The sequence below is a fragment of the Notamacropus eugenii genome, chromosome 5 (genome assembly GCF_028372415.1).
Source record: "Notamacropus eugenii isolate mMacEug1 chromosome 5, mMacEug1.pri_v2, whole genome shotgun sequence".
Taxonomy (NCBI): domain Eukaryota; kingdom Metazoa; phylum Chordata; class Mammalia; order Diprotodontia; family Macropodidae; genus Notamacropus; species Notamacropus eugenii.
Window position 1 is genome coordinate 24,414,145 of NC_092876.1, and position 14,118 is coordinate 24,428,262.

General features: G+C 44.2%; 1 protein-coding gene across 1 annotated transcript; it reads left to right on the plus strand.

Moving 5' to 3' along the window:
• The first annotated feature begins 908 nt into the window (after positions 1-908).
• Positions 909-10,524, plus strand: LOC140503635 (sialic acid-binding Ig-like lectin 13). The gene is made up of 8 exons (XM_072607781.1): positions 909-1,003; positions 1,087-1,443; positions 2,067-2,351; positions 2,684-2,734; positions 5,083-5,343; positions 5,819-5,918; positions 8,940-9,006; positions 9,161-10,524. The coding sequence occupies exons 1-8, from the start codon at positions 967-969 to the stop codon at positions 9,359-9,361; spliced, it is 1,359 nt and encodes a 452-aa protein (XP_072463882.1). The 5' UTR covers positions 909-966; the 3' UTR covers positions 9,362-10,524.
• Positions 10,525-14,118: the final 3,594 nt, after the last annotated feature.

Below are 14,118 nucleotides of genomic sequence, written 5' to 3' on the forward strand. Positions count from 1 at the left end.
ATTAAGAGCTTACTGTGTCTCAGGCGTTGTGGGAGGTACTGAGGATACTGAGAAAGGCAAAAGCAGTGCAAATTCACCAGGAAGGTTCATTCTCCTGTAATGAACACCAAGTCATTAACCATGCATTTAGAAGAGAGAAGAAGAGTAGAAGAAAATAGGTGGAAAGAGGAATCAGGAAGTCACACTGGAGCTGAGGTTTGGGGCTCAAGCCAGGAAAAAGACAGTGAGGAGTGAAATTCTTCCAGGCATAGGGTACAGCCAGAGCAAAGGCCATACCAAAAGCAGGCCATTTGCTCATGTAGCTGAATTAGAGAGATCTTAGAGGAGAGTAAACTAATAATAATCATCCCCAGCATTTCTGCAGTGATTCACGGTCTGTGAAACACTTCGCAAATCTCACATTTGATCCTCACAACAAGGCTGAGGGGGAGGGGCTGTTACTGACCCCATAGTATAGATGGGAAAACTGAGGCTCAGACAGAGAAAAGACTGACAGAGAATGTCTGAGGCAGGATTTCAGCTCAGGTGTTCCTGATCCCAGCTCAGCTTGCACAGGCCAGGGGCAGCAGTGTTTAATGGTCAGCGCCATCTCTGGGCCAGGCTGTGGTCACTGCCCCCCATCAGCCACACAGACACGCTGGTCCATACAAGATCCATGGCCCCAGTCTGTGCAGCAGAACTGTCCTCCCCCAGCACCTCAGTCCTGACTGTCCCAGGAGCTGGCCCAGGAGAGGAGCTCCCCATCCCCACCCCCACACACACCCCTCTCCCTGAACTCAGCGAAGGAGGCCAGGAGCCCACTGAGGAAGAGGACAAGGGTTCCTCTTCTGAGGATGGTCCTCCCTCTTTCTCCAGACAATGACTTCTTGTTTCATCTTCCTCTTTTCTGTGACCCTGACAGGGAACCACAGTGTTCAGGGAGTGACACAGTGCGCCAGAGTAGCCTGGCTCTCTCCTGCCTCATCCATGCTGCTGCTGCTGCTGCTGCCCCTGCTCTGGGAGGGTGAGTGGGGCTGGGGCAGAGGGAGGTTGGTCTGAGGAGTGAGAAGAGTTGGCGATGCTGACAAGGCCTCTGTCTGTCCTCAGGGTCCCTGTCTGCGATAGTGGTGGTGCAGCCCTCAGTGACTGTGCAGGAGGGAATGTGTGCTCATGTTCCCTGCACCTTCAACGCTGACGAACTCGACATCAATTACAACAAGCGCATTTATGGCTACTGGTTCAGAAGAGGCCTGTCTTCACCTGTGGCCACCAATGACCCATCTTGGAAGGTGCAATATCAAGCCAAGGGAAGATTCCATCTCACTGGGGATCCCAGGATGAACAATTGCTCTCTGAGCATCACAGACGCCCAGTTCTCAGACAGTGGAAGATATTTCTTCCGTATTGACTATGAATCTGATAGATACAGTTTCGGAAATCGGCTACTTTATATGAAAGTGACAGGTAGGAAGCTCCTCTCTTGGGAGGGTCTCATTGTATGAGGCAGGGAGGTCTGAGGAATGGGATGTCCTTGAAGACTCTGTAGCTCCCCATGGGAATGGTGAGAGAACACAGAGGATACATGGGGAAGACCCAGGAAAGGTGTGAAGATCCTGCCTAAAGCTCCAGAGCTACGAAGGGGACTGAACAGGGTGGAGCCTTCTTTGGGTGGGACCAGGACACCAGACAAGACTGAGAGGCACCATGGTTGTTCTGGAAAGAACTCTGGAGATGCTACCAAAGGAAGGAGATTCAAATCCTATATTTCTGACTGACTGTCTTTGGGGCATTTTGAAGTATAATTTTTCCCTTTGCCTCTTGACTCTGTTTCTCTTGATGTGAAATGAAGGGCTTGTTCTCCATTTTCTTTATTGATATTTCCCCTTGACTTATAATCTATGAGGGACTTGAGTCCTGAGGATAACTCGGGATGCCTAGAATGCTAAGGAGCAGGAGTCTGAATGGGGTCATATTATGCATGGAACATAGTAGGACTCTGAGGAATGGGGTAGGTTCAGCATTTGGAAGGACACTTGAGTCCTCAGTCCCCTTCCCAGTCCATGGCTCACTGTCTCTCTCCTCTCCAGATTTGAAGCAGAAACCAGACATCTCTATGCCAGAGATGCTAGAGTCAGGAAATCCAGTGACTCCGAAATGCACATTTCCTTCAGCCTGTGGGCAAGACAGGCCTTTCACATTCTCCTGGATGTGGGGTGCCCTCTCCTCCAAGGCACAGAGCTCTGAGACTTCACCCTCCTCCCAGTTCTCCTTCATCTCTGGGCCCCAGCATCATGGCACCAACCTCACCTGTCAGGTCACCCTTCCTGGAGGACATTTGAGCACAAAGAGAACTGTCCAACTCAATGTGTCCTGTGAGTGCTGGGGCAGTAGACCTGCATTCCCCAAGTGAAGATGTAAGGGTGGGATATGTTAAGGGATCAGGGTCAGGGGCAAACCCTGGGAAACCAGATGCTCTTTTTCCTGAGCAGGGCATGGAAAGCTCCCTCCCAACATAGATACAGGCTGTGATTTCCTGGGTTTTTTTTCTCTCTCAGCCTCTGTGGCTTCAATGTCAGTGAGGTAGAGTTAGCCTAGATGTCCTCAGAGCTCCTTCCACTCTGCTATTCTGGAATTTAATCTCTTCCCTGCCTGCTGGACTGCACAGAGAACCCCACCCCCAGCCAGCCTGACCCTTCTTTTGCAGATGCTGTGCAGAATGTGACCATCATCATGGCCCTGGACAACAGGACAATAGGTATCAGCAGAACTGCTACAGGAGGACAGGGAGGGGATCCTGGGGTTTCAGCTTGTATTCTGAGGGTAAGTGTGGATGTCAGGGACAGGAAGGAGACAGGAGAGACTAGGAGTCACTCTGCAGGCCCAGGTTCTCTTTGGCCTGGGCTGCTCCTCCTTTTGGAACAACATCAGCTCATATTTACTCCAGATTTGAAGTGTTAGAAACCAATTTCTTCTAAATAATCTCAGTAGATATGGAGTGTGAGAATTCTGATGCCCATATTTCAGATGAAAAAAACTGAGGCTTAGAGCTGTGAGGAGAGCTTGACCTAGTGAACACAAGTCCATAGTAACAGAGAGGTGTGAATTCTTAATGTACACTGCACCTGACTTGTGCTAAGAAGGACAAGATCCACCTTGAATCCAGTTATTAGGACAGTGTTCTGTCCACTGAACCCGTCAACGTTTTCATATTGGGTAAGCTGACGTGGCTCTCTACATTTCAGGCCAGTCAGGGAGTCTTTGCTACCTGGATCATTGATGTTGGGTTCAGGGTTGATCTTGAGTGTGTGAGGGGTCTCTGTAGGAGGAGGCCATGGGGGATTGGTCAAGAAGCTGCTCTCAGTGGGGGTCAGGAGCCTGACCATCCAAGCTGAGCCTTGAGCATTCAGTCAGGGCAGGGCAGTATTTGCCCTGAGGCCTTAGGGCTGCTGGGTGTGTGAAAGTGGAACCTTGTGGTCACCACTTTGGGCTCAAATGATGTAAGATGTAAGAAGGCTCTTGGTGCAGACATTTCAGTCTACTGGGAACTTGTTTTGTGTTTGTTTTTTGTCAGGCCTAGAGGCCTGTGTGGGCTACCCGAGTCTTCTTACCTCACCTCCGAGGTCTTCGGTTGGCCAAAACCAGATGCTCATATGAGAGAAAGGACGTTCCAGAGTCGAACAAGGGTTGAGCTTTATTTCAGGGTTTCGGTTACAAGTGCAGGGGGGTCTTCCTTTGGAGGAAGAGGGGGAGATTTCCTAAGGAGGCTAAGATCTTAAGGGATTGGAAGTAGAAGTACAAGCGGGGAGAGAGGGGGAGGGGAGAGAGAAGAGAAGAGAAGTGGAGCCTACTGTCCTCTTGGCTCCTCACGTGCTAAGAGCACTTTCAGGCTTCCTCAATCCTACTTAACCTTCAGCCGCATAGTTTGCATCTGAATACCGTGCTGTTAGATAACAATAGTATGCCCAGATCCGGGACAATCTCGAGGGCAGGGAGACTCCACCCATCACGTATCTCCCGGGGAGAGGTGGAAATACCCGAGCTAGCCGAGCTAGCTCAGTCTGACCTTCTCGAATCCCCGCTGTTCATGGAGGGCCTCGTAAGACTCTAAGATTTAGAAGTCCCACTTTTACCCGCCCGAGACCATCCACACGGAATTGAGCTTCCAATCCCAACAGTTTTTATCTTTCATAATACTGTTCCCTTAATTTGTTAAGTGAGAGAAAGAAAGAGAGAGAGAGAAATGGAGAGAGAAAATAAAGCTCTGGAAGAAAGACATAAAGAAGGAAAAGAAGATGGAAGGTAGCAAGGAAGATAAGAATGAAAGCAGAAAAGAAAGGAGGGAAAGAGAAAAGATGAAGAAAATGAAGGAAACAAAGGAAGGACTCATCAAAGGAAGGAGTGAAGGAAGGAAAGAAGAAAAGGAGAAAACCCATAGGAAGCAAGATAAAAAAGGGAAAAATAACTGTGAAAAGAAGAAGAGATGGAAAAAAGGAATGAAAAAGAAAGGTAAAAATACAGGAAAAAGTAAGGATCAAAGTAAGGAAACACATAAGAGACAAAGAATGAATAAAATGAAGGAAGGGATGAAGAAATAAAAAAAGCTTGGAAGAAGGCAAGAAAGACAAAGGAAGAAAAGTAGAAAAAAGAAACAGTTTCAAAAGGAAAAAGTATGAAGGAAAACAAAGAAAATGGTAGAAGAGAGAAAGGAAGTAAGAAGAGAAAGATGAGACAAAGGAGGAAGGAGAGAGGCAGGAAGTAAACGAAGATAAAAAAAATCATTCTGAGGCAAAGTCAGGAAAACGACCCAGGCTGAGTGTGCCTTGGCAGCAGCAGAAGCAGGGGAGGTCCCATGGTCTGCAGAGCAGCCAGGAAAGATGCAGGGCAGGGAGAAGGGGCAGGAAGCCAGGACGGGCTGGACCTGGGGTTTCCCTTCCTGGCTGAGGTCCTGACCTCTTCCATTTGCCCTTTCCTTCTGGGATTTTGGGGGAGTCACACTTGCTTTCTAAGCTCCCAGGTCCCTGCTGGGTACAGTGTAGGTGGAATACAGGGGGTCTCTGAGGTCCTTCCAGGTTCTCACTCCTGGGACCTCCTGATCTTTTTCAGGTTTTGTCTCAGAAAACAGCTCAGCTCTTGTTGTGCAAGAGGGACAGTCGGTTCACCTGGTCTGTGCTGCCAACAGCAATCCCCCTGCTACACTAAGCTGGATCCTGGGGAACCAAACCCTGCCCTCTACTCAGCCCTCAGAGGATGGAGTCCTGCACCTGGATCTGCCCCATCTGGGCCCATCAGATGGAGGCAATTACACCTGCCTGGCTCAGCATCCTCTGGGCTCCAAGCAGGCCTCCATGAGTGTCTCTGTGCAGTGTGAGTGTGAGGTGGCTGGGCACCATGGGGTGCTTGGGTCCTGGTGAAGGAAGGAGAGTGTACAGGGGTCATCTGTATCTTGCTACAGACACCCCAAGGATACACAACCCTTCTTGCTCCTGGGTCAAGGAAGCCTTGTTCTCTACCTGTTTTGTCCAAGTAGAACCAGCCCCCTCCTTGCTTTGGTGGGTAGCGGGGAAGTCTGTGGAGGAAAATAGTAGCAATTACACCTTCCAGGTGACATCAACAAGGTCTGGGCCCTGGGCTACCAACAGCTTCAGTGTGAAAGTGGACAGGGTCCCCAACATCACTGTCAGCTGTGAGGGGAAGAACACCCAGAGGACCCACACCCTACTCTGCCAAGTGGTGCCAGGGGATGAATTCGGAAGGGAGTGAGCTGGGGCAGAGAATCCTGAGGACAGGGGGGCCATTATTGCCATGGCCTGTATTCACCCCAAACTCCCTTTTTGTTCAGATGAGTCCACACAGTCCAACCTGATCCAAAAAGATGTGATCCTGGGTGTCCTCTGTGGAGTTGGTGCCATAACTCTGCTTTCACTCTGCCTCCTTCTTCTGTGAGTTTTGGGGCTGGGAGGAGGAGGGGATCTTGGGGGTCATGATTCAGGAAATGATGGCCTGATTTCATCTCTGAGAAATCCTCAGATATCAATGGTCATCTTTGAAAATGAAGGATGAACACACAATAGACCAGTTCACAGCTAAACCAAAAGTGCATTAGTGTGCCTCTTTTTCTACATTACCTCTAGTATTTGACATTTTTCTTTTTCATCATATTAGCCAGTATAATGAATATGAGGTAGTACCTCAGACATGTTTAATTTTCTCTAACGAATGGTGACAAAGCCCTTTTACCATATAACTATTGAAAGCTCTGATTTCATCTTCTGAAAATATCCTGTTCATGTGCTTTGACCTTTCATCAATTAAAATATGTCTCTTGTATAATCTTGGCTCAGTTCCCTATATGTTTAAGAAATGAGACTTTTTTTCAAAAAAATGCTATATAATTTCTTTCCCTGTTTCCTTCTAATATTGGCTTCATTGCTTTCGTTTGTGATAAAACTTTTTTCATTACTTGTTATCAAAACTATGCATTTTGCCTCCTGTAATTGTGTCTGTATCTTTATAGACTCTTCTCTTATCAGTCAATCTGACAAGGAATCTTTTCCGTGTTCCTCCACGTCCTTATGAAATCATTTTTGCAGCTAGATCCTGTATCCATTTTGAGCTTCTCTTGCTATAGAGGATATTTAGTCTATATCTCTTTTCTATGTGACTACTTTCCAGTTTTCCCAGTTTTGTTTCTTACCTGAGTTTGTCTTTGAATAACTCCAGGTAATATGCTTCTTTACTTTGGAATGTTGTGTGCCTAGTTCATTAACAATTCATCGTCTATAGTATCCAGTATGAGATTGTTTGGTTAATTACTGCTTTGTAATGGAGTTCAAGTCCGGCTTGCCTTCCTTCCCCTTCTTCTTCCCTGTTGCGTAAGATGAATTTCTAAACCAGAGTCTGTGTGTATGTGGGTGTGGGTGTGGGTGTGGTTGTGGGTGAGAGAGAGAGAGAGAGAGAGAGAGAGAGAGAGAGAGAGAGAGAGAGAGAGAGAGAGAGAGAGAATTGTTCCTTCTTTGAGCTAGTTCAGATAAGAGTGAAGTCCAAGTGATACCACCACTCCTCCCCTTCCCCCTCAACTGCCGTCTCCATCCCCTCCATTCTAAAAGCTCTTCCTTGCATGCATCTTTTATGTGTGATGGTTTCTCTACTCTTTACCTCCCTTTCCCCTTCTCCCAGTGCATCCCTCTTTCTCACTCTTGCATTCTTTCTTTTACATCATCCCAACATAACAGACTTATACCCCTGCCCTCTGTCTATGCACACACTTTCTAACTGCCCCAACAATGATCAAATTCTCAGGAGTTATCTGTCTCTTCTCCCCATATAGGAATGTAAGCAGTTTAACCTTATGGAGTAGCTTATGAAATTTCTTTTTCATGTTTATTTTCTTATGCTTCTCTTGAATCATGTGTTTGAATGTCATATTTTCTTTTCAGCTCTGATGGTTTCATCCAGAATGCTTCAAACTCTTCTGTCTCATTTTTCCCCTGTAAAATTATAATCAGTTTGGCCAGCTAGGTCATTTTTGGTTTGAATCCTGTCTGCTTTGTCTTCTGGAAAATCATATTCCAAGTTCTCCATTCCCTTAATGTTGTAGTTCACTTGTTTCAATCAGGTCTGATACTTTCTGACCCCATTTGAGTTTTTCTAGGCAAAGAAATTAAAGCATTTTGCCATTTGCTTCTCTAGCTTGTTTTATACATGACGAAACTGAGGCAAATAAGATTAATTGACTTTCAGGCTCATACAGCTAATAGATGCCTGAGCAAGATGAGTCTTCCTGGGTTCAGTCCTGGCACTCTATCCACTCTCTTACCTAGAGCCCCTTTAAAATTAGTTAATGCTAAATCTCATGTGGTACTGACTGAGGTTCCATAGTATTTGAACTATTTCTTCTGATTGCTTGGAATATTTTCCCATTGATCTCAGAGATCTGGAATTTGGCTATAATATTCCTGGGTGCTTTCATTTTGGATTTTCATTCAATGGGTAATTGGTCATCATCACTTTTTAAGTTTGGGGACTACAAAGTAATGTCTGTTGTGACTGGGGCAGTACTCAGTAGATAGTCAAAGACTTCAGACAAGAAAGAGTGGGGAACATAGTGAGAGCATTTGGTACAGGAAGACATGGGATCAAGGGCTTTAGGTAGAGGCTTTATCCAGGACCAAAAGGAGAACATCTTCTTCATCTATGATGAGAGTAAAGGAGGAGGTATGGAAGACATCTCAGTGATGTGGAATGACAAAGACATTTTGTGTTATGTTTCAGTGAGGTGAGGAGAGGAAGAGGGGACTAAAAGGAGTTCTCTGCCAAGGCCCTCAATCAATGGGTCGAGCCTGAGGCACAGCCCTCAGCTGAGAGAGTAAGGGATGAGGTGCTATGAGAGTTCTAAGGAGAAATGAAAAGATTTGGAATTGCTCCTGTGGTGAGTGGGATAGAGAACTGATTTAGGAAGAGTAGGAGGGTTGCCTTGCTCCAGTGATGGACTATTTGGGAAGCACAGTGGGAAAAGCCTTCAGCCTCTAATGATTGGGAAGCATTATTTTCCCATAGAATCACAGAATGTAGAATTGGAATAGACCTTAGAGACAATTTCATCGAGCCTTTCATTTTACAGATGACGAAAGTGAGGCTTAGAGTGACCACAGGATTTACCTGAGACCCCAGAAGGAAATAATAGCAAGTGCAAGTCTCCTGATGCTCAGCTCCATGTTCTTTCCTAGACACTCCTGTGGTTCATAGGTTTGTGGAATTTGGAGTTTGGAAATCACAGAACAGGAGAATGTCAAGGGGAAGGAACCATAGAGACTCTGTATACTTATTGCCCCATTTGACAAATGAAGAAAGAGGAAGCCATTGAGGGAAAGTGGTATGGTCAGGGTGAGCCACAGAGTGAGTGATGGGGCCCTACTTCTCTGGATCCAAAGCTCAGCTTCTCTGCCTTTTTACCTCCTCAGGGTAAAGATGCTCAAGAAGAAGTCAGTGGAACCAGAAACCGTAGAAGCAGCAATGGGGGAGACAGAGGTAGAGTATGCCAACCCACAGTCCCCAATTGTTCACTCAATTCTAAGTCCCCAGCTCCATCTCTGACCCAAGGCCATCTCCCCCCCAACTTCTACTCCTGCTCTCATGATGCTGGAATTGGATTTGACTGAACATCCCTTTGCCCTTTCTTCAGGATCCCAGGAGGCCATCTGGAGAGGATCTGTCCCTCAATACCATTTCACCAACTGAAGACACAGCATCAACTCCAGCAGCTCCAGAGGATGAACTAGATGAGTTACATTATGCCTGCCTCAACTTACAAGGAGCAAAAGCTAGAGAAGACAATAGATTCACTGACCCCTACACCACATACTCAGAAATTAGGTTCCAATGAGCAATGGTTGAGGCCTCAGCCTTGGATCTACACAGGGTGGTTCAGAAGTCACTTCCTGACTTATATTATCATTCATTCCACAAACATGTATTGAACACCTGCTCCAGACAAATATCGAATAAGACACATTCCCCATGCTCATGGAACTTTCAGTCTAGTAAAGGGACCAAACACAAGCCCAATGTAGTGGCCCTTCCCTCAAACATAGACTCTTCTTCACTAATTGCAATCCTCAGAGAGTCATCTGCCACCTTGGGCTGTAGTGGTTATTTTCATGGGTCATCATATTTCTAATCCCATAGCTCCTGAGCCCCCACCAGTGTGCTTCCCAATAGCATTCAAAAGGCATAATGAGAATGGTAAATCATCCCTCCCCAAAACCTGGGACTGACCTTCCCACCAGCACACACAGTGTAGGTCTGTATGGGGGAGGGAGGGAACACCAACTCTTAGTGAAAGATAACGAGACACATGTTCAGGGAACACATGTGGCCAAGACAACTTACCATTCTGAAAAGGCAGAACCTCATTAATTTTTGTCTTTCCTGAAATGACCTTGCAAAGTTCATTGCTGACCATGGAATCTCTGAGATTTCTACACTTGTTGCTGTGCTACTCCAATCAACTACTAGGCTGAGCCAGTCTGCTACTGACCACTGTTAGCTCTTCACAGGGCACAGCATCTCAGCTGGATGGGTCACTTCTTGGATTCCCTTGGCTGAGGGTCTTTACTGGTCCTTTACTAAGCTAGGTTGGCACCACGATTATAATTACAGTCTCCAGAATTTCCTATTTCAGACTATGCTCTGGGCAAGACACAGGATTTGGATAAGCAAGTTCTCTGTCCCCAGGTAGCATCCAGGGTAGGAAGGAAATAAGACCCAAACACAAGAAATACTAATATGTCATTACATGTAAGAGCATTAGAGTGAAGTCCCAGTAGTGAGTCCCAGTAGTGAGGACATAATATTTCACCTCAATATTTCATAAGCACCTGCTATGAAGGCCCTTCTCTTGGTGCTTGAGATGTTCCAACCTTCTTTCACTCATGTAGAAACTGAGGCTCAGAGAGAAATATGTCATCTTAGATTTATCAATGTAAGGGAATTTTGAGGTTATTGAGCAGAGCCCCCTCATTCTATGAATAAAGAAATAGAAACCAAGAGAGATTAAGTGACTTTCTCAAGGTATACTCACATGCCTCACCTATCTCTTCAGATGTCATGAGAGGAGAATGCATCCTTCAGGTAGTTTTCACTTCTAAATCTATAACGAAATGTGCCAATGTGAGTTATCTCATGATAGTAATCACTAGCATTACATTGCAGTTCAAGGTTTCCCAAGTGCTTTACAAATATTCTCTCATTTCATCCTTACAACAACCCTGGGAGTTCAGTGTTAATATTATTTTCATTTTACAGTAAACTGAGTCACAAAGAGGTCAACTAACTTGCTTAGGGTCACACAGCTAGGAAGTCTCTAAAAGCAGGTTTTGAATTCAGGTCTTCTCAATTCCAGGTCCAGTGTTCTGTGAATTATGGCACCGTTTAACTCCCTTCTCAAAAGTAAAAATATTAGCTATTAGTGTTACCTGCAAAACATTACTCTTGTCCTTTCTACAGTCTCTCCCTATGCATCTATAAAATTTATGGAGGACTGACACAGGGCAAATGTTCACATGGGGGTCAAAAGAAGCGATACAAGAACACTCTCAAAGGCTCTCTTAAGAACTTTGGCATGGTGTTTCCTCATCAGAGATGGTATTGTGCCCTACGAGCAAAGCAGAAGTGAAGTAGCTAAAAAAATAAGATTCCCAGATTGAGAGAATCCTCCCCAAAAGTTCCCATGCACTATTTGTGCACAACTGGTAGAACAGCATTCTGAATTTGTATTTTCCAGATCTGCCACAGTTGGACAGGCTGTCAGTTATGATAATGTCATATTACATCAACTATGTCAATTATATGATAAACTTACGTTAATTGTCTGTTAAAACCTCCTTGCTTAACAAATGGGGAAACAGAAGAGCACGGAGGGACATACCATTTCTCTGAAGTCACTGGGCTAGGAAGTGACAGGTACGATCTTCAAACCCGATTCCCCCGACTGCAAAGTGAAGTCTTTTTCTACTGCCTAATACTGTGGCCTTTGAAACCTGTAGAAAACTGTCCCAATGTGAGAATGAGTTGAACTGAGATACAGATTGGTAGAAAGACAGTTAGACAGAGAGCAGAGACAGATAGATAAAGAGTTACAGTGAGGTAGATGTGGATAAACAGAAAGACAGAAATAGACTGTGATGGGTGATACCTGAAAAAACTGAGGAAACAAAGCTTGAACTTCTGAGAAAGTCCATTTATTTATTGATTTTTGCCTTTAATTTTTATTTTTCTCAATTATATAGAAAGAAATATTTTTATGTTCTTAAAAATATTATTTTGAAACCCACATTCTTATCTTTTCTCCTCCCCTCCCCCTGCTTGAGAAAGCAAGCAGTTTGATATAGATTATACTTGTGCAGTCACGGAAAACATTTTCATCTTAGCCTTTGCAAAAAAACTTGCAGACCAAAAACCAGCAAACAAGAATAATAAAAATTTAAAAGCATGCTCTGATCTGCATTCAGATTCCAATTCTTTCCCAAAAGGTGGATAGATTTTTTTCATCATAAGTCCTTGTTGTATTCCTGAGAACAGCTAAGAAATTTACAGTTGAATACTGTACAAAATTGCCGTTACTATGTATGTCCCATGTTCTCCTGGTTCTACTTTGGTGTATTGCTTCAGTTCATGTAAGGCTCCCTGGGTTATTCTGAAAGAATCCTGCCTATCTTTTCTTATAGCAAAATAGTGTTCCACTTCACCATATACCACAACTAGTTCAGCCATTCCCCAGTTCATGGGCATCCTCTCAATTTCTAGTCCTTTGCACCCACAAAAAAAAAGATGCTATAAATATTTTTGTAAGTATAGAACCTTTTCTCTTTGATCTCTTTGGGCTACAGATCCAGTAGAAATATTTTTGGGTCAAAGGACAGCATATGATTTTATTAAGCAATGCATTTGAGTTGTACAATAATTTGGGACCAGACCTCCCCAACTTGGTACTGGACCCCAAATATGATTTTTATTCATTAAAAGATAATAATCAGGATAAAAATAAAGCATATAATTAGTCAGCCTGATTTCTCATTAGAGGAAAGCTTAGGGGCTTTTCAAGTTGGAAAGAGGAGTGAAAACAGATGGAATTCCCTAAAATCAGAAAAAGAGGGGTCTCACTCCCTCCAAGTGTCTGTATTCAATGAAAAGAACAGTGACACAGTAACTGGTTGACCACTATAGGGCCAGTCTTCAGATGTATGCTTGAGACATACACTTGTGAAAGAACTCCTCACATCAATCTTTGGATGTGACCAAGTTTCTGGTCAGTATAAGCTAGGTCCTTAATCAAGGGTCTCTAAGCAGCAGGTAGAGGGGGTCCAGCTTTCCAGACACAGAGGAATGGGTTCAAACAATGAAATGTAAACTCCTAACAATTCTCATAACGGAATAAGTTTTCTCACAAGAAAGAAATTGGTCTAAAGTCACTAGACCCATAACTGAAAAATAAAAGGAATCTGAGCTGGATCTAGAATTGAGTCACAGGATGAAGTCAGTGTGGTTCCTTCAAATACCATAAGAGAGGTAGAGAGAGACAGAGAGAGATAGAAGGTGGGAGAGAGAGAAATGATAGAGAGACAGAAGAGCTACATGGAGAGATAGACAATAAAATAGATATAGATACAGACAGAGATAACTAGAGATAGATATAGAGAAGACAGACATAGAGATGGAGAGATAGATATAGATATCTACTCATATGCATATATATATGTATGATATACACACATATGTATGTCTTTTTTTCTCAAGGGGCACTTTGTGCCTACTTTTATGGGTCTGCTATGATAACAACTGAATATAACGTTGATATCACACAAATTTAGTTGAAATATAAATCAGGAGAATGAGTCAATGGAATAATCCATTGGTATCAGAGTGGGGAGGGTTTTTTTTTTTCTCTTTATTCTGCCACCAAATCTAAGTGATTTCATGCCAGGACTGTCTCCATGTGAACCCCTATCCCCTCCTTTTTGGAACAGAAATCTGGGTGGGAGGATAAATGCAGTAGAAAGGAAAGGGAAGGTACAATACTAAAACATGAATCCAGTGAGGATACATGAGTCTCCCAAGGAAAGGGAAAACATCTCTCAAGGAATCTGTCAGCTCTGCAAAGGGGATTGCTCTTTCAATATGACCCACTTTCAATTCATTAAATAAACACACTTTAAGACAGGCTTTTTAAACTAAAGGTCCTTGTGTGGATTTCAAGGGTTTATGAATGTGGATGGGGGAAAACTTACATCTCTACTATCACTAATCTCTAGCCTAATTTTGGCATGTCTAGCAATTATTTAAAAACATGAGTCTGGGGCATCCACAGGCTTGTCAACTGGATCTGAGGCAGAATAGAATCCTTGCTCCTTTAACTCCTAAAGTCCTCCTCCAGTGTTTCATCATGGTATGGAGGACATTGCAGACTTTCAAAAGTTCTACCTGCACATCCCAAATTCTAGGAGGTCCTACTAAATCAAAAGTTTTTTAGTCCCCCCTACCTGGAAGGTTCCCCTTCCTTATCTCTACCTCCTTGGATTCACTGGCTTCCTTCAAGACTCAATTCAAATTCTACCTTTTTCAGGTCTTTCAGTGTTGCTCCTT